General features: G+C 38.0%; 1 protein-coding gene across 1 annotated transcript in view; it reads right to left on the bottom strand.

Annotated features, from left to right (window-relative positions):
* The window catches only part of LOC140138325 (laminin subunit alpha-2-like), a 188,060-nt gene that overhangs the window by 58,461 nt on the left and 104,478 nt on the right, over window positions 1-25,121 (bottom strand). Inside the window, exons 22-41 of the mRNA XM_072160235.1 lie at window positions 24,284-24,348; window positions 23,995-24,157; window positions 23,473-23,613; window positions 21,522-21,653; window positions 19,828-20,004; window positions 18,798-18,925; window positions 17,905-18,022; window positions 17,054-17,167; window positions 16,022-16,149; window positions 15,506-15,592; window positions 14,598-14,791; window positions 13,115-13,257; window positions 8,470-8,577; window positions 7,659-7,770; window positions 6,824-6,974; window positions 5,037-5,247; window positions 3,968-4,084; window positions 2,823-2,980; window positions 2,129-2,267; window positions 540-795 (exon numbers count right to left, since the gene is read on the bottom strand). Coding sequence (XP_072016336.1) covers window positions 540-795; window positions 2,129-2,267; window positions 2,823-2,980; window positions 3,968-4,084; window positions 5,037-5,247; window positions 6,824-6,974; window positions 7,659-7,770; window positions 8,470-8,577; window positions 13,115-13,257; window positions 14,598-14,791; window positions 15,506-15,592; window positions 16,022-16,149; window positions 17,054-17,167; window positions 17,905-18,022; window positions 18,798-18,925; window positions 19,828-20,004; window positions 21,522-21,653; window positions 23,473-23,613; window positions 23,995-24,157; window positions 24,284-24,348 — 2,842 coding nt within the window. The remainder of the gene's footprint in view (window positions 1-539; window positions 796-2,128; window positions 2,268-2,822; window positions 2,981-3,967; window positions 4,085-5,036; window positions 5,248-6,823; window positions 6,975-7,658; window positions 7,771-8,469; window positions 8,578-13,114; window positions 13,258-14,597; window positions 14,792-15,505; window positions 15,593-16,021; window positions 16,150-17,053; window positions 17,168-17,904; window positions 18,023-18,797; window positions 18,926-19,827; window positions 20,005-21,521; window positions 21,654-23,472; window positions 23,614-23,994; window positions 24,158-24,283; window positions 24,349-25,121) is intronic.

The raw sequence follows: 25,121 nt of genomic DNA, 5'->3' as shown, positions 1-25,121 counted from the left end.
AAGAACTTACAACTGGAATTATACCTGAATGCACCCTTGTTCCCAGAATGTTTTGAAAAATAGAGGGGGGGGGTGGGCTTATAGCCGAAGGTTGGCTTAGGTATTTTCTTTGTTTTTCTGTTCATGTTACTTATAGCAGTGTTTTACAAGATGAGGAATTTTAGATGTTTTAGTTTGTTATGGATGATTCTCTGTTTACAATTCTGGGTCATCGACGCTGACACAAACGCAACTATTACATCTGAACACAAATCTGTGTGAAAGACACGGTCAAGCAAGCGTTGGGTATGGCTTGTGCAAGAGATTGAGACCATCAAAGACCAAATCAAATGTGCCGCAGACGACAAACACTTGCATTTTTCTTTCTTTTATTGTCACATTGTGAAGTACCAAATAGTGGAAGTGTTAGTTCAATACCTTTAGAAAATATTTCTCTGTGATGACTCATGTTGATTTTGGCTAAATACGTTGTGTTTTCACTCAAAAGGGTATGTGATTCCGCTTGATTCATTGTGCACCAATTTGGCCACCTAGCTTACTGAATAAATACTTGATTTTAAAAGGTCTATATCTCACCATTAGGCAGGTTTTGCATGCTTTGATAGAGATTTCAAGGTTATTCTCAGCTTCATCACTCTTCTCTGTGATCCTTCCCAGATCTCCTTGCACCATCTTTAGTCTGTCCTCTAACTCTACAACCTTATCTACAAGCTTACTGGCATTAGAGCGAAGAATGACGCCTTTCTGGCGTAGCATGTAGGCACGGGTGAATAAGGACGTACCGTTGGCATACACCTAGCAAAACAGATATGTATGAAATACTTGCATCAATTCATCATCATAACAACAATACATTCAATTTATTTGGATTTTTCAAATTCTGAATACAATTTGGAAAATAATTAAATAAATATAATCAGTGGTTTTTATTTGTAATATATAATAATATACATGCAGCACACATACACTGTCGAAGTATTTCAATTCGCAGGACCTTGATTTTGTTATATCGTTGGGGGGTTTTGAACCCCCCATGTGTCATTTGCCCCTGAACAAGTTTAAAGCAAAACCTCTTATGTAACCTGTTGGCATTTTTTGTTTTAAACATGTTCAGGGGCCAAAAGCACATACAACAAATATACTAATGACCATGATAATTACAGGGACTTAATTTCAAGAAATCCAGAAATTTGATCTTATAAACAGCAAACGTTGATCAATTCTGGGGTCGCTGGGCACCAACCATAATTAGTACAAAAATACTTCATAAAAAAGGTAGTTTCACAGGGTACTTACGAGGGGGTATCCAAAAGTTTTTGACATCACCCAGAAGTGAAGGGGCTATATCGATGAAATTTTGTCAGTGTAATCACTGGTCCTTATGTACATTATGGTACAAAAATGGTCTCATAAGTATGTTTACTTTTTTTACAGGTGGCGCTAGATGGGCAGTAGGCGCATAACCTGTATGATGGTGAAAATTGAGGCACGCAGTTCTTGCATTTGAAGGGTTAGGCCTATAATGCTCAGAAAATCTATGATGAAATGAAAGCTATCTACGGTGATGATTGTCCATCAAATGGCACTCTTGCTGTTTGAAAACGGAATTTCCAAACTGGCCACATGTCCCTCACAGATAGCCAAGAAGTGGACGTCCATCACTTACGGATGATACGGCCACAGTGAAAAAACTCAAGAAAATGGAGGATCTTATCATGAAAGGTTATGCGCCTACTTCCCATCTAGCGCCACCTGTAAAGAAAGTAAACATACTAATGAGACCATTTTTGGACCAAAGTGTACATAAGGACCAGTAATTACACTGACAAAATTTCATCAATATAGCCCCTTCACTTCTGGGTGATGTCAAAAACTTTTGAATACCCCCTTTATGCGATGTCACATATCCGTCATCTTCTACGTGCAGGCCTTTTTGGGTACATTTGATCCTTCACATACAAATGCAATACACTGCTCCAATGCATGATAACAGTTGTGTGTTGAGCTATGCTCTGCACGTAGTGTCCAACACATGTTCACACAATTTGTAACCCACAAGAAAGCAAAAGGGCAAGTCCCGGGGGCAAGTCACCTCTATGGCTACACCTTCAAGGTACAATACACTTACATAATCACTAGCTTTGTTTGCAGCATTTTCAGCATCCTGAGCAGCCATCATTGCAGCATCGATAGCTTCCACTATGTCACTATATGCTTTTGCAGCTTTCAGCGCATCCTCTGCGTAGTCTCGAGTTGGCCCAAACAACCTGAAGAGTTAACAAAAAATAGTGATCATTCTACAATATTCCCTCGTCTCATATTATCTCTCTTACATCCATAGATCCCTCTTAATGGGCTATTCCAATTAAAATCCACACTACCCCTGTGGAAGATTTTGTAAATATCTTCCACAGGGGGAGTAAGGATTCCAAATGGAATGCACACATTAACCAACTCTTTTTGAAACTCATCCTCCCTCTGTGTAAGATTCAAGTGGAATCTTTCTCAGAGGGTGTATGAAATTCAAACAGAGCAGCCTAATGTGCTCATTCTATTTGAAATTCGTACTCCCTCTGTAGAAGAAATTGTCAAGGTAGTGTGGATTTTTAAATGCACATTTCTCAGTTACTCATTTGCGACTATACCAATAACAAAAATTAAAACTTCCAATTATCACATAACTATATAACATCAGATGCATGAATTCAGTTCTGATACTGCTAAGTAGTTAACTTTTTACAACTGGGAAGAATTATAAAATGTCTAATTTCACACAATAAGCCATTTAAGAAGAAAAATAGTTGAGGAAAGGGTAGACTTACTCGTCTAAGTATTCTGCTAATTGAGTTAGATTCATAGAATGTGCAACAGCAGCTTCAACTTTTTCCCTTAAACCATTCAAATTTTGTTCCATCAGGTCCACATTAAGCTGCAAGTCCGGGTACACATCTCGTAGACCGTCCAATTCAGAGCTTATATTCTGCAAAATAAATTCATCTTCTTATTATGAAAGTTTAAGGCAGACTATCACTAGGATCCACAACATGCTCATCTATCAGGGCACAGTTCTTTAACCCCAATACATTTGTTCATTCATTGAATGACCTTTGAAAAGTTGGGCACAAAAACTTATACTCTGCAACTTGAGGTCAAATTTTGCACTATGATTGTTTAATTGAGGTTAATGAACTATGCTATTGGGATGAGGCCATTGTGGTCCATAGTATATGTACACAAGGTGTGTCTAGGGACAAAGTTGTCAGCAGTCCAGCTGAAAGGGAATACACTGTAATTACATACAATTACATAGGCGATTCCTAAGTTTTGATGCGTGTACCAATGCGGTTAGGACTCTTGTCCTGTCCAAGATTGATTACTGCTCCTCCTTGCTTAATGGCATCTCCCAGAAAAACCTCACCCGCCTACAGCTTCTCCAGAACAAGTGCGCCAGACTCATTTTCAGAGAACCAAAATATACGCATACTTCTCCTTTGCTTCATAGTCTGCACTGGCTAAACGTGTCCAGTTCCGCACTCTCGTCCATGTTTATAAGGTTCTTGCTTCATCTACACCTGAATACCTGTCCTCCATCCTTCACATCCGTCATTCTGGGTACTCTTTGCGCTCTACTGCTGCCACTTGTCTTTCCATTCCTAGATCCCACAAGTTGGCTGGTGACAGAGCATTTTCCATCATTGCCCCTGTTCTATGGAATGGCTTGCCTTCCCACATTCGTGACTCTCCCAATGTCCAAACTTTCAAAAAGAACCTAAAAACTCACCTTTTCACCTAATGTTACCTCCCTCTTGCATTTTTCCTTTTCCATAGCGCTTTGTTTCTTCATTTAAATAGCGCTCTCTAAATCTTTGTATTATTATTATTATTATTATTACAATTTCTTGAGGACTTCCCTCAAAATTCAAGAAAACCTTACACTATAAGAAAATCTTGTGTAAATAAGGCTTACCCCGAGTACAGATAGTGCTTGACCAATCAGCTCACTGCTCTGATCTAGTAGACTGGTTGAGAATTGAAGCTCTGCTTTGATTTCATTTTGTAATGTTTTTGTTATTGAAGTTTTATTCTGGAAATGCAAAGCAGAATAGCATGTTATGACATGGCCGCAATGTTGTAAAGTGTGCTGACAACCTGTGATGTGTGCTGAGGTTTGTGGATCTACGTCTAGGCGTTGTGCTTGTGCGTAGCGCACTATAAATCACTGCACTTCGTTGTTTTTTTTGTAAGTAGCTGTCTTGAAGGTCCTTGAACCAATCAACAGATTCATCCACCATTTTTCATCAAAACTGAGATTTTGATATCAGAAGAAAGCTCATATTTTTCTTATTACCCAAGTGAAATTTAACACCCGAGATATATTCGATTAAATAGTGTGAATAAAAACGTAGTGATTTGTGGTAACCACACCGAAATGTGTATGTACTATCCTATTGTTCTACCCTTTTTTGCTTCTCGTAAGAACACTGCTGGTCCATAGTATATTCCAAAATTTGGAAACATATTGTTTTAATGATAGGCCTCAATCCAAGATAGACAACGGTACAGGAAAAACCGGACCACGCCTTTGTAAGTAATAATCAAGAGTGGCTTGTAGGAGTCATAAATATTCTGACTAAACTGGAGTGAAACAACAAGTACTCAAGTATGGCAGTCTCTTTTTTGAAATAAATTGGTTGCACTGCACAAAAAGTTAATAATAAAACGTACATTACTGTATCAGTAAACAATCCCATATATCATAATACAGATGATTGAGATGAACATGTTTTTGTTATGATCACACACCAGTTTGACAAGAATACCATATTAACCCCATGACAACTACATGCCGATTGGCCAAAAAGAAGTTTTCATTATCAATTGGACCAATCAGCAATATTGTTAGAATAATTTCACCACACAAAAAAATTGGGGTGAATTATTTGCAAAGCTCCATTCTGATTGGTGATTAAAGTGAAAATATCATGCAATTGACCAATCGGTGGCAATGTTAGATCGGCAGGGGGTTAATAACTCACCTTAATATTTGCTACAGCTTTGTTGCCTCTCTCATTCACCTCAACAGTGACATCGGTCATATTATTAGCCATCAACGATGAATCCAATAATTCGTTTAGTAGATCTGTAAGATTGCTTGCCCTGCCCGTCAGCCTGTCTGCATTCTTATGTAACGCTTCCATGATGCGTGTATAGTCACCGGGAAGGCTTTGTAATGTTTCATTTGCTAGTCTGTAGAAAAGAGAGACAAAGACAAATTAAGGGCTATTGAAGGATGACAATGTGCAGTTATAAGCACAAACAAGGTATGAATGTGTACAAATTACCACTAAGGTATCATATAAGCCCAACTCACTGGAAAGTCAAAAAGTCAACATATGATAACAATGGCCCTTAACACTTATGGTAGGGGTGGGCACACAAGGACTTTTTTCTGCAAACTTACACAGGAACCAGTTTTTCTATGTCCAAATTGCATCAGGAAAGAGAATCTGTCAAAATAAAAAGGTCGGGTTTTGGCGAAAATTCAAAATGGCCGCCAAAATAGGTGTTTTTTCAAGATTTTGCCACTTTCTGTATAGTTTTAGGCCAAATGCACCAAGTAATATGTCTTTATATATGTTTTTGAGGCCGCTGATTCCAAATCTGCCATTAATATAATGGCCATATGAATATCTAGATGGCTAAAATTCAAAATGGCCGCCAAAATAGGTGTTTTTTCAAGATTATGCCACTTTCTGTATAGTTTATGAGTATAGGTTGAGAACAAGGCATTACTTGTTGAGTGGTAGAATACAAGGCTTGACGTGTTGATGGTCACCTGGCTCTTCCAGTGCAAAAGATACTTCGCCCACCCCACCGCCTCGCCAAACGGAGTCATACAAATAGCTACCAAGAACTACAAGTCAACAAGGACGTCTATAAATATTCATATTATCCCAGAACAATTAAGGACTGGAATTCACTCCCAGCTCCTTTACCACAATAACAAGACTCCAAGTTATTTAAGCAAAGCATCAAAGCCCACTTTTGTGGCATGTAAAGCAGTCCTCGAAGCGCACAACACAAATCCTTGTCATTTGACCCCACCTGGGGCATTGATGAGTGTCATCATAAGAGTAAGAGATGCATTATGCAGAAGTCCGATAGAACAGGGGCCAGTGCTTTAAAGGGGCATTTCGTGATCCACAGCCTCATCCCCCCACTTTTCCCAAAAAAAGTTGAGATTTTTACACCACTGGATACCTCTGGCTACATAATATTTATGTACCAAATATTTCTTGCAGATTAATTCGTTTAGCAAAAATATCGCCAAATTTGAATTTCGTTCTGGTGCACCAGAACGAAATTACAACACATTGTCTATGGAGCAGTGTAATACACATAATCATGCATAACTCGCAAACGCAAAATCGGAATCAACTGAAATTTTGGAAATAAGCTTTTTTCGTGGATATCTACTGAAAAATGTCATAAAAAGAGGATGCTAGGATCACGAAATACTCCTTTAAGCCATATGCAATTATAAGTCTAATTTCATGAGCATATTGCAACTCTTATTATTATTAACTTACAAAGAAACACCCCAAAAAAATGCTATTTTTACACCAATATTGTCAGAAAAAACAACCACTATAAATGCATCTACTCATGTCACTAGGAAAGTAAATCCGTTGATGTGGTGCCCCGTCTGGTGCATGGAAGGCAGAATTCAATTACATCTACATACAGTGCAATTGTCTTTTTTGACTGGCTTCTTGGTTTTACTGATTTCATACAAATCAAAGCCACAAACATCTGGTCTTACCTGAGTTCTTCGTCTGCTAACAGGTTTTCTACTGTGAAGTCCCGATCTTGAATCTCCATGATAATCTTCCTGGCTTTGGCAAGGAGAATGGCTGATTCATCTACAGTCAGATTACTAACAGGAAATGAGTCCTCTAAGTTCATAAGTGTTTCTGAAAAGTAAACATAGTTACAAATTATTTAAAAACAAAACAGAAAAAAGTTAACAACACCTTTTCACATTTACCGTTACAATAATTGAGAATTTTTTAACACTATTGCACCTTTACTCTCTCCACATGGGTGTTGTCTGCAGATGACAATTTTAAAATTTTCTTTAAAAATTCCTAAATTCTACATTTTCATGACCATATTAGCAATCAGCATTAATATGCATAAAAATGAGTACAAACAAGCACTGTATTGGTTCAGTGGTTCTTGAAATAGCTCTTGATATTTTGCGAAAATATCTCAAAACTTGAAACTTTTTATGTTAAAGCCTATGGTGCGCTAGCACGCAAAGCATTAAGCATTGGGCCCACAAACAATGAAAAGGGGGAAGATCTCTAATAATCTAAATGTAAGTAATAAATTGATAAGCTACAAAGTGCCAATGTCCCTAAACACTTCTGATTCTGATTTTGAATTTTGAGTTTTCAGAATAATCCCATGCTAAATTTACTATTTCATCACTGGCAAATAATGACCAAAGAAAGCAGTGATTTTTAGTGCAATATGCACAGGCACAAAGCCATAAGCTTCAGTACACTTCACAGTCCATAAACTTTTATTATGTTAATTAGTATATTTTTCGGTTATTTAACTTAATTAGTTTGTCTCTGACTACATGTACCTACCCCTGAGATCCATATATAATGAGGTGACATTTCCTTCCAAGTTGATAGCTCTCATAACTGTATCGTTGCTGTCCCGTGCTTTAGCCATGGCATTTTTTAAGGTATTATTTGCCTGAAAATAATAACAATTGACATCAAAAATGTTAGATTCTTGTAAATAAAGCCTACAAGTATCATAATCTAAAGTTTGTTTGGTTTAGATAAGGCGGGCGGGAGGGAGGGAGGGAGGGAGGGAGGGAGGAAGGAAGGAAGGGAGGAAGGAAGGAAGGGAGGAGGAGGGATTCAATGTCATGTTAATTGTTCCTGCCCATGCACACAAGCAGTACATTTTCCTCAACTATTTGAGGCAGCACATATGGAAGGAAGGAAGGAAGGGAAGAAAGGAAGGAAGTGAGGAAGGAATGAAGTGAGGAAGGAATGAAGTGAGGAAGGAAGGAAGTGAGGAAGGAATGAAGTGAGGAAGGAATGAAGGAAGGAAGTGAGGAAGGAAGTGAGGAAGGAAGGAAGTGAGGAAGGAAGTGAGGAAGGAAGGAAGTGAGGAAGGAAGGAAGTGAAAAGGAAGGAAGTGAAAAAGGAAGTGAGGAAGGAAGTGAGAAAGGAAGGAAGTGAGGAAGGAATGAAGTGAGGAAGGGAGGAAGTGAGGAAGGAAGGCAGTGACGAAGGAAGGAAAGAAGGAAGGAAGTAAGCAAGCAAGCAAGCAATCAAGCACACAAACATGGTTGAGAGAGGATTCTCTGGTCTAACCTCCTTGGTAGCCCTCATAACAAGGACTCCCGATATTGCAATAACCACACATCACAAATAGTCTTACCTTCACATGTAGATTGTGCACATCTTGAGCCAAGCTGGACTCTTCTAATAGAGGCATCATTTGTACACTGAGATAGTCTAGTTGATCAGTGTACACCATGAGATCCATCTGTATAGAGGCAAAATATTCACAGGATCAAAATTATGTATACCTGTAACATACTCAATGATGATAGTATACAAATATATACTGCCATGAGAGGTTCTGGTTAAAACTATGGGCCTGAGATGAGATCAATAGTATTAATTGATTTCAACGAGGGACCATAGTTTTAACCAGAACTTCAAATAAAGGCAGTATATATTTGTTTTATATACTTCATTAATATGTTCTTTGTTCATTGATTGGTTAAAAGAAAATTAGTTGACGTTTTGACTCTCCAGCTTCTATCCCGAGTGAACAGCCCGACCAATTTAAGCACAACCTATATTTTGCCCTTCAAAAAAAAATCGAATATGCTAAAATCGGGCTAACCAATTACAGCAGCGGAACTGTTCCGTCAAGATCGAATGCGCCAGACGCTTGAAGTCATGGTCAAAAGTACTATTTACGGCTTGGAGGTACTATTTACGGCTCACCCGGGACATTGAAAATACTATTTACGGTTTAGAGGTACTATTTACGGATAGGAGTACTGATGGTAGAACTATTTTGGTCATGTGATCCACTTTTAACCAATCAATGAACAAGAATATATTAACGAAGTATATCTATACTATTAAAGAGGAACTTGCCGATAATCGATACTTTGAAGAGGAACTGATCGATTCATCGGTATCATGTCATAGATTATAGATGACAAATAAATTAATAAATAGATAAATAAATAAGTTCTAGCATTTCCAGATGAATGGTAATTGCATATAGATAAATTAATAAATACAAATAATTATTTGGATTTATTTGGTGGATCAACCAATGGTGGCCCGTCATTTCGTTGCCATGCTATAGGCCTCACGCACATTAATACGCATTACACGCATAGCAACCCAGCGAGCGAGCACGCGTCAACCTCAAGATGCAAAAATGGCAGAGACGGTACGAAAATTGCGACAGTAAATGCTACTACCGTTAGAAGATTTTAAGCAGTTATGTCATCATATTGAGGGGGGTCACCGACCATGGGTGGGGCTTGATGGCCGCAGTTTTTCGGCAATTTTCCTGTGGAATTTTCTACATTTTCAGATCGATCGGAGGCACATGCCTGTCCATATCACGCTACACGCAATTGATTTAAAGGTATGTAAATTTGTAATTTGAAAATAAATTTTGAGTTTTGATGCGTTTGACTATAACTTGAGTAGGCCTAGAGAGGAAGAAAGACAGAGTAGAAGAAAGGGAAAGAAAAACCTAACGTAAGAGATATAGATAGAAGGAAAACGACACAGAGAGGGAAAATGAGAAAGAAAGAAAGGAAAGGAAAGAAAGGTTTAATGACAAGGAGCCCTGGCGAGAAATAAGTAAATAAATGGTGGGAAAGGGTAGGAATGAAAGAAAGGTAGGACGGAAGGATGTGTCGAAAAGAGATCAAAGAAAACAAAGAACGAGCGAAAGAAAGAAAGAAAGAAAGAAAGAAAGAAAGAAAGAAAGAAAGAAAGAAAGAAAGAAAGAAAGAAAGAAAGAAAGAAAGAAAGAAAGAAAGAAAGGAAGGAAGGAAGGAAGGAAGGAAGGAAGGAAGGAAGGGGAAGTGACAAATGGAAAGAAAGAAGTTAAAAAAATGTATGGCCTACCAAAAATACGCAAAATGGATTTGTGTTTTGGTCAAATTCTAATATGCAAACACGCGTTATTGGGCTGGTAAAAACGATACCAATTGCCATAATTACCATTTCCCCCACCCCACCACCTGAAGTTACGCCTATGTAACTCAACCTTCTTGAAACCCAATGTTGCTATAGTATAGGCCTACTTGATGAAACAGAAACAAATTTAAAAGAGAGAATGAACGAACGAAAGAAAGAAAGAAACGGCCACATACATGCGTGCAAAAGTGGAACAAATTCGCACAAAGACCGCAAAAATGGGCACTTTTTAGTATGGCCAAATATGAGGTTAATCAGAAACCCACATGTACATATGTATACAGGAAAGAAAGAAAGAAAGAAAGAAAGAAAAGAAAGAAAAAGAAAGAAAGACAGAAAGACAAAGAAAGACAAAGAAAGACAAAGAAAGACAAAGAAAGACAAAGACAAACAAAGACAGACAAAGACAGAGACAGACAGACAGACAAGAAAGAAAGAAAGAGAATGTCAGAAAGACAGACAGAAAGAAAGAAAGAAAGACAAAAAAGAAAGACAGAAAGAAAGAAAGAAAGAAAGAAAGAAAGAAAGAAAGAAAGAAAGAAAGAAAGACAAAGAAAGACAAAGACAGACAGACAGAAAGAAAAAAAGAAAGACAACGAAAGAAAGACATACAGAAAGAAAGACACAAAGAAAGAAAGAAAGAAAGACAAAGAAAGAAAGACAGACAGAAAGAAAGAAAGAAAGAAAGAAAGACAAAGGAAAGACAGACAGAAAGAAAGAAAGAAAGAAAGAAAGACAACGACAGAACAGACAGACAGAAAGAAAGAAAGAAAGAAAGACAAAGAAAGAAAGAAAGAGAGAAAAAATCACAGAGAGAGAGAAAGAAAGAAAGAAAGAAAAAGAAAGAAAGAAAGAAAGAAAGAAAGAATGAATGAAAGAATGAAAGAATGAAAGAAAGAAAGAAAGAAAGAAAACAAGAAAGAGACAGGGTGAGAGAAACGAAAAGAAAGAATGGGAAAGACAAAAAAGACAGACAAACAGAAGACAGACAAACAGAAGAAAGACAAAAAAGAAAGACAGAAAGAAAGAAAGAAAGAAAGAAAGAAAGAAAGAAAGAAAGAAAGAAAGAAAGAAAGAAAGAAAGAAAGAAAGAAAAAAAAGACAAAGACAGAAAGACAGACAGACAGAAAGAAAAAAAGAAAGACAACGAAAGAAAGACAGACAGAAAGAAAGACAGAAAGAAAGAAAGAAAGACAAAGAAAGAAAGACAGACAGAAAGAAAGAAAGACGAAGGAAAGACAGACAGACAGACAGACAGAAAGAAAGAAAGAAAGACAACGACAGAAAGACAAAGAAAGAAAGAAAGAAAGAAAGAAAGAAAGAAAGAAAGAAAGAAAGAAAGAATGAAAGAATGAAAGAAAGAAAGAAAACAAGAAAGAGAAAGGGTGAGAGAAACGAAAAGAAAGAATGGGAAAGACAAAAAGACAGACAGACAGAAAAAGAAAGAAAGAGAGAGAGAGAGAGAGAGAAAGAAAGGGAACAAGCAAGAAAATAAAGAGGAGAGAAATGGAGCGAAATAACGGGAAAGCAGTGGTGTGCGTAAAAGGGGAGGGGGCAGGCGGGCAATTCCCCCACTTTGTTGGTCATTCGGAAATTCAGCGGAAAAAATTTGCCCTTCACACTCCTAATCAGACTCCATGCGGGGGAACTGAACAACCTCCCCCTCCCCTTTCAATGTACGTGCGCACGCCACTACGGAAAAGCAAGAAATGGAAAGAGATAGAGAGAGAAACTGAAAGAAAAAAAAGGAAAGACAAAGAAAAAATAAGTCAAAAGGGCGTTTGGTACAAAAATTACGCAAAAGATTATGCTAAAGGAAATCGTTTGCAAAATGGAGGCAACAAATTGTACCACATCACTGACCGAGTAGGCCCTAATAATTGAGCTGTTAAATCGATACCAATTGTCATGATTACCATTTTCCATCGTTTGTGCTAACCGCTCCCGTTTACTCATCTAGCGGGGGCCCGCGCGAAGCGCGGGTACCCGCTAGTAATGTATAATATGTGTGACCTATTGTTTCCACAATAACCAGAAACTGACAAACATCGCCCTACAACAAAATGATCCTCTAAACAAGAACATTTTACACCTAATTTTATCCCCAAAACAGATTGGTCTTGCAGTGATGCAGGGCATAGATATAAAGAGTGAAATTCCACTATGGAGGTACCACTCCGGGACCATTCTGAAAAGAGTGACATTTAACACCATTAGGTCATGTGACTACCTTTACAAATCTCTATCAAAATAACACTTTTCAACTTCTACTACTTTTCAAAGATTGAAAGGTTTATTCTTTCATGGCTATCAAGTGATTCCTCAGGCCACTCTCTTTTTCACTCTTTAACATTGAGAGATGGCTAAAATACAGCCAAGAGGGATTCAAGATATTTTGTGATAATGAAAGTATTGATTTTCAAAATTAATACATCGATCCATGTTTGAGACAACCTTTTAGCATCTCTTCATCTTCAGAGATGAAAGGTTCATTCTTTCATCAAGTGAACCCTCAGACCACTCTCTTTTTCACTCATTTACATTGAGAGAGTAATGGCTAAAATACAGAAATTCAAGATATTTTGTGATAATGGAAGTATTGGTCTTCAAAATTACTACATTGATCCATGTTTGAGACAACCTTTTACAGCCTCTTCATCTTGCAACATCCAGGGTCGGATACAGGAATTTTCAATAGGGGGAGCGCCAAGCCATCAGGTGCCGCTCTTTAAAAATACACAAAGTCAGAAGCCGCTCTGCAAAAATTAGGGGGCGCCCCCTTAAATTTGCCCCTGACATCCAGAGTGAAAAGACATCTTGTAGAGTTTGAATTCTGCACCCACCTGCACCAGTTTTGTTGCATTTTCCAAGGCAATGAGGTCCTGCCATGGTGCTGGTACAAGACCACTTAAATTGGCCATCAATAGTTTGTCTTCCATATCATCCAGCATGTCCAGTAGTAAACCAGTACAATTATCATCACATGCTGTACAAAAGAAAATACAAAATAAACACTTACAAATGCATGTAAACAACACAAATGTGACCAGCTTCAACAAAACAAGTCGCCAGACATGTTTTTTGAGTTATAGGCCTTTAAAGATGACACTCCCAAAAAAAAAAATGAAATTTGTGAATTCTTAACTTCATGGTATTTGACTGTGGGACTTGAAAGGTCTAATTAAAAAGAGGTTTATTTAATGAATAAATAACAGCTGAACTATGATAATCCCTATTCAATCCTGTGTAAGCCAGGAAACTAATTGGCCCATTACTCAGAATAGCAATTTGGCAAAAATATCAAGGTATCATTTATAAAACTATCCATATCTTGAAAAGTGTAGATGCTATTTATATAATTTTGGTATCATTTTAAAGCTTATTGTCTAATGCTTACATTTTTATTCAAATCATGAAATGTCAAAAATGCGAATTATTCCTGGTTTTGTCAGAGCGGGTCACAATTGTGACTGAAAAACTACATCAGGGGTTTTCAATTCAAACCACTAATAAATCAGCCTGTCAAGCGGTTTTCAGTAAAAGCACATAATACAAATAGTGCCAAATTGGTACAATATTAGTGATTTTAGTGTAGAAATTGTGAATGTGATCTGTACAAATTTGAAAAGAAAATGCAAAAAATTGAGTGATGTTTATTGCACATGAACACACACATGGTCAAAATGTGGTTGAAGGTTGGATGTAAACCCATGCAAATCTGACCTTTTTATATGGCGCATATTTTCTCAAAATGTGGATGTAAAATGCGGAGTAATTTTCAGATATGTTATGCAGAATTCTGTTCTGTTTAAGATGATATAAAATGAAAATTTAAAAGTTCAAGGTAACTCGAATCATGGCCAGACATGTGACCCCTATTTTGTACGTAAAGTCTATGGAAATACAAATGCTATATAAAACCCTTGATTATTGTTCCCTTGTAAATGATAGGATTTCCTGGAAATGTCATTAAATATAGTAATTTAACCCCCTGAGCACTACCTGCCGATCTAACATTGCCTCTGATTGGTCAATTACATGATATTTTCACTTAAATCACCAATCAGAATGGAGCTTTGCAAATAATTCACCCTAATTTATTTGCGTGGGGAAATTATTCTAACAATGCTGCTGATTGGGCCAATTGATAATGAAAACTTCATTTTGGCCAATCGGCAGGTAGTTCTCATAGGGTTAACATGCATGTCACCTGATACCAGTAAACACAACTGCAAATAAGATACATCATATTCATTTTACTTCAGACCCCCAAACTAGTTGAACAATCACCCAGCCGTTGTGATTATGTCACTGAAGGGAACTTACACATGCATCCATCCACAGAAACTACATATCTCTCTTCGCACTCATCGCAGTGATGTCCTGCTACCCCTGGGAGACAGTTACAAGCGCCATCAGTTTGATTGCAAACTTGATTGACAGCACCTAAGGCGTTACATAAACATGGCTGACAAGAGCCACCGGGAATTGTGGGATTGCCATAGTAACCATCAGCGCATCTGAAAGAGAGAACAAGAGCAAAAACATACCGTTAAAATGGTAAAATGGGCTATTCCATTTAAAATCCACACTACCCCTGTGGAAGATTTTGCTAAGTATTCTACAGAGGGAGTATGAGTTTTAAATAGACTAGACAGTTGGGTGACTTCCATTTGAAATACTCACTCCAGTTGTGGAAGACATAGGTACAGCCATAATACAGAGGAGTATGAATTTCAAAATGATTAGCCATGACCAATTACATTTGAAAACTCCCCCTGTGGAAGATATTTCCAAAATCTTCCACAGGGGTACTGTGAATTTCAACTGGAATAGCCCAATGGTAACAAATATAAACATGTTGCAAACTTGAGTTTTGGTTTGGTTTCTTTGGCGAGTGCTTGAATCATTTAAAACAGAATAGTTTTGATCTAGATTATCTAAAAATTGTCTTCTTCACGATGTAAACAAATACAGACTGGAATACACCTGATCTTTGAATCTTACTATTGACAGCTAGGAAAGATACAAATTACCGTACTGACGCGAGTATAGTCCCACCCCGTTTTTGGTTGAACATTTTTCAAAATTGGGGGGTGGGACTATACTCGAATTTAAAAAAAAAAGAAGGTGGGACTATACTCGCGTCAGTACGGTATACAACAATGTGTGGTGGTTGATCCATAAGCAACCTCATAAGGGTCAATTCTTTAATTCTGTAATAGTACATTTACCTTTCACAGAATCTTCCTGTGTAGCCTACTTCACATGCTGTGCAGTTGTGTGTCCCATCCTCTGCCAACTCGCATGTGGGACTGAAGCTGGAGAAAGGACAAATCAACATATCTTTAGAATTTATCTCCAATATCGTCACTGGGGGGGAAAAACCTCATATGTACTTCTGGCCCTTGAACATGAATAAAGCTTTGTAGGTGTAGATTTTATATTGAAGAGGTTGCTTCATCCATGTTCAAGGGCCAAAAGTACATGCAAGAAACACCTCATATTTACTTTTGGCCCTTGAAAATGGATAAAGCCTTGTAGTTGTAGACATTATATTGAATGGTTTGCTTCATCCATGTTCAAGGGCAAAAAGTACATACGAGGTTTTTCTGCCGAGTGACGAATATGTAGGTATTTCTGTGTAAGTACAATTAGTTGCAGTTGCAATAACTTTATAAAATCAACCTTTCATATAATAATATCACTTTGAATGAATTTCTTTCAACAAAATTTAACTTGGCACTCACTTATTGCCTGCATCAACCATTGGGCAAGCACATTGTTGACAATCATCAGGTGTACCCTGGGTAGCGTCACCATAGTAACCAGATGCACATACATCACACCTATCACCTGTTGTGTTATGTTCACAACCCTACAAAGGAAACAAACATTACATTTGGTGGTTAAGTCACATAATGAAAGCATAAAAACCAGAGGTCTTGGGTTCCCCTCAGGTTGAAATCCAGTTTAACCTAGTCTCCCCAGCAGCCAGTTTGGTGTCGCTCCTTCCACACAAACAGTCATTGGCTAAGGAAGGCGACTAAAAGGTTACGTCCAGGAATTTGATTGACCTCTGGGTATGGCAACTTATAACACTATTTCTGATTGGCTAGGAAAGGTGACTTAAAAGCTACATCCAGGAACTTGATTGACCTCTGGGTTGAACTTCTGACCTCAATCAGCTGTGTGAGCAGCTTACACAACACAAGCTATGTCCAGGAATTTGATTGACCTCTGGGTTGAATGGCAACTTCTAACACTATTTCTGATTGGCTAAGGAAGGCGACTAAAAAGTTACATCCAGGAATTTAATTGACCTCTGGGTATGGCAACTATAAACACTATTTCTGATTGGCTAGGAAAGGTGACTTAAAAGCTACATCCAGGAACTTGATTGACCTCTGGGTTGAACTTCTGACCTCAATCAGCTGTGTGAGCAGCTTGCACAACATCCCAAGACTCGTGCGCATACTTCACGCGTTGCATGGCTGCGCTTTTCAAAAGCAAAAGAAACTGGCCTACTTTCTGTAACTAAATGCCTTCAGCGAAGTTTACGAAAAAGTCAGAAGATAATAGAATTCCTTATAGAATGCACTAAAGGATAAAATTGTTACCCCCTGTTTGTTCTCACAAAATTCATGGAATACGGCACCAGACCATACATATTTTACAGTATTTCGTGAACAAGCAGGGGGTAACTAATAGTACAATTTCACTCCGAACAAGTGATACACATTTGTTAACCTATAATTCATATAAGGTAACTGTTCACCTACCTCACAAACACCGGTACTATCATCACATATACTAGAGTGACCATTGCATGTACAAGGCTCACAGGTACCGAGGTATGCACCATCGGCAACACGGAAATATCCACTGGCACATTGCTGGAAAGTAACCAATAAATATAGATGTGTACAAATATAATAATCATGTATCTAAATGGTGAAGTAGTGCCCAGGTATGAAGTAAGAAACATGGATTATTTGATATGAAATACTTTTACCTCTTTATAATGCCACCAAAGGCTTAGCACTCTTGACAGTATTGAATCAGTTCTTGGTTTAACCTGTTTTGTATTACTTGCAACAAATGAAGGCTAATTGTTACATCCATAGACTACAGACTATTCACCAGCAGTCAAAGTCCCCATTCTTTGTATGCTGTGAATTCTTGCATATTCATGAGGACCGATCATTTGATTGTACATGTCTAACTCTCACTCCAGCATTGCATGCCTTCATGTATACGTGATAGAGTCTGTAAAATACATGGTACGTGCGCAGCAGTTTCGTCTGTCACACTTCATGGAACGATCGGCACACATTATCGGGTGATGCTGAGACTTTGGCTGTTTGTGGTTAGTCTGTATCCCTTTTGTACATTCTTACATCTCACATATATTCTGCCAAACTGCCTTATCCCCCTGGATACTAACAGCATTTCTGATTGGTTAATATTGAAATGTTCATTTCAATAGCCAATTATGTCTAGGCTTTCAACTATTCATGGTCAAACTTGCATTTGCAGATGATCTTATTAATACCCTACTTGATTGGTTCTAAATTGGACATAATATTCCTTTTGGCCAATCGGCAGGTAGTTCTCATGGGGTTAATCTTACCTCACATGACAGTCCTGTATATCCTGTAGGACACTGACACATCTCTATACCCTGTGCTTTCTTTGTGCTTGTAGTTTCGTTGGCTGGTAATGCTGTTTCCATCATTACATCGACAAGTCTGCCAAACAAAACCAAATATATTAAATAGCAATCAGTGTTGCCCTGTGCTTTTAAACAAAACTTTGGCTGACACTAGTCAAGGACATTATTTTTAAGAAGTACCAGTCCACTACTGTTTATGGTATTGTGTCCACTAGGGACCGGTAACAGCATACTGGGAACCACACAAAATATCATCTGTGGCTCAAAGTAGCCGCTGGAAAAACATTGTGGTTTCAAAACTTATCATAACATCTCGTACTAGAATGGTCTATGTGTGGTTTCATAGAGATTGAAAATACCACAAGTACCCATATTCATCTCAAATAAATGAAGAATTGAACTTCTGTTCACAACACATAAAATTGCTCACCTGAAATTTTTGGTTGTTTACACTAGAACCTTCGTCAGCAGAACGATCCAGTTCATTGATCGATTTGACAACTCTTGACTTGTGACATCAGAACTGGATCGTAGACTCTTGCTAAGTTGTAGCACCCCTGTCCTTATTCAGAGAAGGTTGGTTGTCCCGGATGTAGATGGCCTCTTTGACTCCTCTTTCGAAGTACCATGGTTCTTTGTTGAGGATCTGCACTTCCTTTAAGTCCATGTGGTCTTAATAAGGACAGGGGGGTGCTACAACTTAGCAAGAGTTTGCGATCCAGATGACATCACAAGTATATCAATATAAGATGAAAATTGGTTTCTTTATTTTTCTGTAGAGATGGGTGTCTTATGATTTTGATATGTAAAATTGGACTGCACCTGTAACAAGCAATCAAGATTTGACCTACCTCAACTTCTTTTGGTTTTCTACATACGACGCTTTAATAAGTATTGCCTGAATGTCTTGTAGCACCATCATAAATTCTGGACGGGTAGGGGCACGGGCTGGCTTGGAATCTTGTAAAACAAAATTATGCTAGAAATGCAAAAGATATTATTAGATTAATGCATTTCCTGATTGACACAATCTTAACATATTATAATTGTGGCAAGTAAAGGGTTAACCAATTGCTTTGCGGTGTGTTGCACTGTCGCCAATGGCGGCACTGGTGGCAATATTTTACTTGCCTCCCCACCACTTTTGGTGCAAAAAACCCCAAATCACACAAATTTCCACTTTTTTGCGGCAATTTGCATGCAAAATTGGTTGATTTTGCCCCCTCCAAGATTCACTCCCCCCCTCCCAAAAAAAAAACCCTGGTGCTGCCACTGATTATCGCACTGCATAGTACTGCATTGCAATAAAGTTAAATACAATTTAACTAGGAAATGCAATGAGTTGCGTTGAATTGCAGCAAAAAGTAATCGATATATCGGCACCGCACCGCAAAGCAATTGCAATGCAATATGAACAGACCTTGAAAGTAAGAGCAACTGATTACACAGATTGACATGTGTAATATACCACTGTGTTCACAGTGAAACAGATTGGTATCACTGCTAAAAAAAAAATGTTTTAGCAAAATACTAGGATAGATTTTTAGGCAAAAATTTCACTTCAAATTACACTCTAATAAGGACCCAGATCACATATTCTGCATTGTATAGAATTGGGCTACCCCTGTGGAAGATTTTGGAAATATCTTCTACAGGTGGAGTATGTTTTTCAAATGTAATTGTTCAGGGTTAATCATTTTGAAACTCACACTCCCCCTGTATTATGGCTTTACCTCTATCTTCCACAACTGGAGTGAGTATTACTCCAGTTACCTAATTGTCTATTCTATTTGAAACTCATATTCCCTCTGTGGCAGACTTTAGCTAATTCTTCCACAGGGGTAGTGTGGATTTTAAATGGAATAGCCCATTGATAGTTACCTCAATCAGGTCCAACTTATATCTAGATTTCCGTGGCACAGGATCAGCTACGTTCATAACCACAGTGTGACTAGTTCCACGGATCATCAGATCATCCACGGATTCTGTCATCGTTGAGGGATCATCCTTATACTTTATTCCAACGAGATACTTAAGAAGTCCACCGTAAGATGTAATCTGTGAAAAGAAACAAATAATATGGACTATAATTAAAGACAGAGATAAAAAGAATTTATTGCGTCTGATGTCACTGTCAAATACGATCTTTGATTGGTTTACACAGGTTAATCAGCGCGTAAAAGGAAGACCGATCTATCTGGTGCTGATCGGAGAAAAGGAATAGCAGCAAATGGCAAAAATTACGTACTTTTACAAGGCAAAAAGCAGCTTTTCTAGGCATTGTGGACATGGTGCCTTCGGTTAAGAAAGTTTCCTACTATAAAGACCTAACTTTTGAAATGGTTTGCATGTCGAAAGGTGCAAAATTAACAATAAGGCGCCCGGTTATAAATCCGCGTTCAGCAAGTCATTATCACGACACTTGTAAACAAACCGTGCTCGAGTTTGATTGACAGATGACGGCAGACGCGATAAATACTCTTTATCTTAACATACTGTACAATTGTTGTTTTTTGGGTCATATGGCTATGTAGCACTGACAGATGAGTGGAACAGAGTAATATACGATGATATTGATTACGATATATACTTTGTTCATGCAGGCCTTGCCATCTAGATTTTAAAGGCGAGTGGTTAATCACTCGCTGGAATGATGCTAGGCGAGTGGTCGAATTTGCACAAATGTGATGCGATCAAGCAAAATCAGTCGAAACTCGGAAACATTGATTTTGAGATATAGCCAAACAAAGGAAACGTTTCCTTTTGTTTTTCTGTTGTTTTGGAAACTTTTAAATTGCTCATATCTTTCGAACTTGTTGTTCAATTTCAACAGGGCTTTGTGCAAAATGCAGCTCTGTAAATGCTTTTTACTATCCTATAAGAAACTGAAAATGTAATATTTCCGAGTTCCAACTGATTTTGCTTGATCGCATCACAAATACCACTAGATTTTAAAGGCGAGTGGTTAATCACTCACTGGAATGATGCTAGACGAGTGGTCGAATTTGCACAAATACCACTAATTTGAGCATAAAGTAGAGCTTCGGTCTTAAAGTGAAAGCCCCACTTTTGGTTGAAGTTCCTTGGGGAATTAGTCAAGGTTAAAATTTGTCCTTGTAAATTCTGTTGTCTGTCATCAAAGTAACAGGTGTATTGTCAGTTCTTCTGTGGAGAAATGGGCAAACAGGGCTTCCTGTTTAAAACAGATGTATTAATTATTGAAATACTTGCTAAGCGTGCTAAAATTTGGGACTTTCTCCACTTGGAGGGGGCACAGAATTAATTAAATGCTGAATTGGATGATTCGATGGCTGATATGGGAGATTCACAGTGAGCGATATTTAGTGTCTATGGCGAGTGGAAAATCGCTCCATAGAAATCGAGTTTGGGCGAGTCTTGCTCGCCACAAACGGCAAGACCTGTTCATGTTCAGTTTGGCATTGAATGCATCACTAGCATACCAACAAACTGCCCTTGTACATGTGTGTATACACTCTGAATTAGGTTACTATACATGGTTCACAAATATGCACCTACATCCCTACCACAGGTGAAATAAAATTATAGCATCATACCTTATTTCCTAAGAAATCATCTGGAAGGCTCCAGAAGAAAGATTGGTTGGTTTCCAGCATTACTTCATTGCTCTCATTTATTGGTTGGCCCAAAGAATCTACAAACACATTGGGCACCTCTTTTACAGATATCTGCATTAAAGCAACAGTAAATAAACATGATATATTAAAAGGGCATTTTGTGATCCACAGCCTCATCCCCACTTTTCCGCAAAATTGGAAACAACTGAAATTTGGGGAATAAGCTTTTATTGTGGATACCTTCCGAAAAACGTCATAAAAGGAGGATCACGAAATCCTTCTGATTTCCTTCAAACATGTGATTATATCAAAAATTCAAATTGACTTGATTCAATTTGACTCTTCCTTGGACATCATGCAAATATGACAGGCCATGTGATCTTCTTATGATTATCTTGAGCTATTTGAATATAATTCATGCTAACCCCATGAGAACTACCTGCCTATTGGTTAAAAAGAAGTTTTCATTATCAATTGGACCAATCAGCAACATTTTTAAAACAACTTCACACGCAAAAAAATTGGGATGAATCATTTGCAAAGCTCCATTCTGATTGGTGATTAAAGTGAAGATATCACATAATCGATCAATCAGAGACAATGTTAGATCGGCAGGTAGTTAACTCAGGGGGTGAATATCACTAAAAACAAGGAAGAAAACATACATGCAAAACCACATGGAATTTAAGTAACAATCTGTATTTAATCACTAGCCAGCTTTGACCAATAAACAAGATTCTTAAACACTTGAGAACGTTCCTGCAATCTCATTGCAACACGAATTTGAACCAATCGGAGGCACATACCAACAACGGGACTGATCAATTATAAGCCCTAGGTAGTTCCTTGTAAAATGTAGGATTTAATTTGATTAAAATTCGTAATACTTATGATATTTCTATTTGAATTGAAGTGTTTAAGAATGAGAATAAAGGTATTGTTTTTAGCCGCTGTCGTGCATCTATCGTCTTATATAACACGGGCGACATCATTATTTTTTGGCGTAAAATACATAAAATAATGATGTCACCCGTATTATATGAGACGATAGATGCACTCCAGTGGCTAAAACCAATACCTTTATTCTCTAATTATACTATCAGGTGCATAAGGATACATCAATGCATGTCATTGGTCAAAACAATGCTATGTGCTCACAGCTCATCCCTCACCTATGCTTCTTAAGCATTAAGGGGGCTGGCATTTTCTTCGGAAGGGGGGGTCCCAAATATGTCGGTGACCGAGTCAATTTTTTATGACCCCCCTATCGCGGGCAAAAATTTTATGACCCCCCTTCCAACTACACAGACTCAAGAAAAATTATTCATTGCGGAACTAAAGGCGCTGGAGCGTCAAAACTTAAAAGTGAAGAAAGTGTGTGGAGCGCGGTAAAATTTTTATTGTAAGTGTAAAGAAGGCGCATGGAGCGTGTAAAAATTTTGCATAGATTGTACGCACATTTCGACTGCGAAGTTAAAGAATGTTGCGCAAGACAGCTGAAAATTTTAAGTCACCAGCCCTAAATAATTCTATAACCCCCCCTATTTTGGGTGTCAAAAAAATTATAACCCCCCCTATTTTTGGTCTGAAAATTCTATGACCCCCCCAGTATTTTTGGGACCCCCCCTTCCGAAGAAAATGCCAGCCCCCTAAGGTATGGGACATTTATTATTTTGGACAAGGTTGCATAAGTGAACTATAATATAACATATCCCTATGCTTGAAGCACATAATAAAATATGAGTGAATGAATGAATGAATGAATGAATAATTGTGCAAATATTACGAAAAAAAATACCATGTCATGCAATAGTTCACTTAGGCCACTTTGTCCTTTAAATGATAAAATAATGTGCTTTAAATTATAAAATGTCTGCTTCGAACAAAAGTGCACTAGCGACTGGCCTGTCAATTCGATCAATAAACTCACCTGGTCTACCATGTATCCTGCCTCTCCACAAGAGTCAGTGGTCCCAAAGCAGAAGCATTCTGTACAACCCACAGGGGACTTGCTTTGTAGGGAGAAAGTTCCTGACTTACATTTGGTACACTTTTTGCCTCGTACATTTTCCTAAAGAGTTAATGAAGACAAAACAGAAATTGTTATCATACATTCCAGCTACTGTGACACTTTGTGACGTCATCAGGGGAGCAAACTGCCCCCCACAAAAAAGGTTTCAGGATTAAAGGACAAAAAATTGACAAATGGGGACGGAAATTTGGCTTTTTCCCCCTCACACTGAAATCCTGGCTATGCTACTAGACGTCATGCTGGACAAATTTCATTCACTGTCAACCCCCCCAAAAAATATATTTTTCTTGCCCCCCACTTTTGAGCCAAAACCCCAAAATTACGTAAATATTCACTTTTTGTTGCAATTTTGAAATTCACCTTTCCACCACCATGCCCCCTCCCCGAAAAAACATTCCTGGTGCCGCCACTGTGTATTACCTTGCATGTACAATGTCCGGTATCTTCACAAGCACACCTGTCTCCTTGGCACGAATCAGGATCTCGTCCTGCAGCGTTGCATTTACACTTCTTGCACTTTGGAAATTGACGATGACCAAATGGACACTGGTCACACATGCGACCTGTATAGTCTTTTATACATCTGAAATATGAACATATATAAACCATTAATATCAATGGATTTCAAATTTGATAAAAATATATATAATAGGCCTGTGATATTCGAAAGAGAATTTTAAATGGGAGTTATCAAGATTAGGTCACTTACACACACTGGCCAGTTTCTTGATCGCATGCCATACCTGATGACCCCACAGCACTACAGGTACACATCTGTAACAAAAGATAATAATGTTACTCATATACCACCTTATGCATAATAAACTTGCTTAAAGAGGAAGCCCTGCTAGAGTAGTTCTTCTAGGGGTGAACCAAACTGCCTGGTTATCAAATTAATCAGTGACAAGGTTATCTCTAATTTGAAAATTGTTAATTGATGCAATAACATTAAAACATCAATTAGCACCAGTCAAATTCAGAGATATCCTTATCATTGATTAATTTGATAACCAGGCTGGTTTGGTTCACCCCAGAAGAACTGCTCTGGCGGGGCTTCCTCTTTAAGGGACCTAAATTATGGTGAACTTTGATTAAAATCCAAGAGGAATGGATAGCAATGTTTTCGTTATAATATTTACAAAATAGACACATTAAGTGCAATAATATTTTGAACATGCAGGTGCAATACCAGAGCAAGACTCTACATCTGACCTCTACCACGAAATGCGCATTAAGACCGCAAGTTGGCAATTTTGAGACGTCCTGCCTACTGCATGTTAACAATATAACAATGGGCGCCATCAACATCATCCCCACAGCAACTTTCGGTCGAACATAGATACACACACATGTGTAACGGCGACTACTACCGTGTTCGTGTATCATGTAGCCTCATATACACTTAAAAGGCACACAACGGCAATTTAGTCTCTTTCATACATTTTATACAACAACAGAGAGGAACGTACAATGTATTATCTTCATTACATGGCAGAAACCTGAATTTGGTTTGAGACAAGTACATTTGTTCCAACAGGTCTTATCAA

This window comes from Amphiura filiformis, chromosome 17, assembly GCF_039555335.1.
Source record: "Amphiura filiformis chromosome 17, Afil_fr2py, whole genome shotgun sequence".
Lineage (NCBI taxonomy): Eukaryota > Metazoa > Echinodermata > Ophiuroidea > Amphilepidida > Amphiuridae > Amphiura > Amphiura filiformis.
This window is presented reverse-complemented; position numbering and strand designations above follow the sequence as displayed.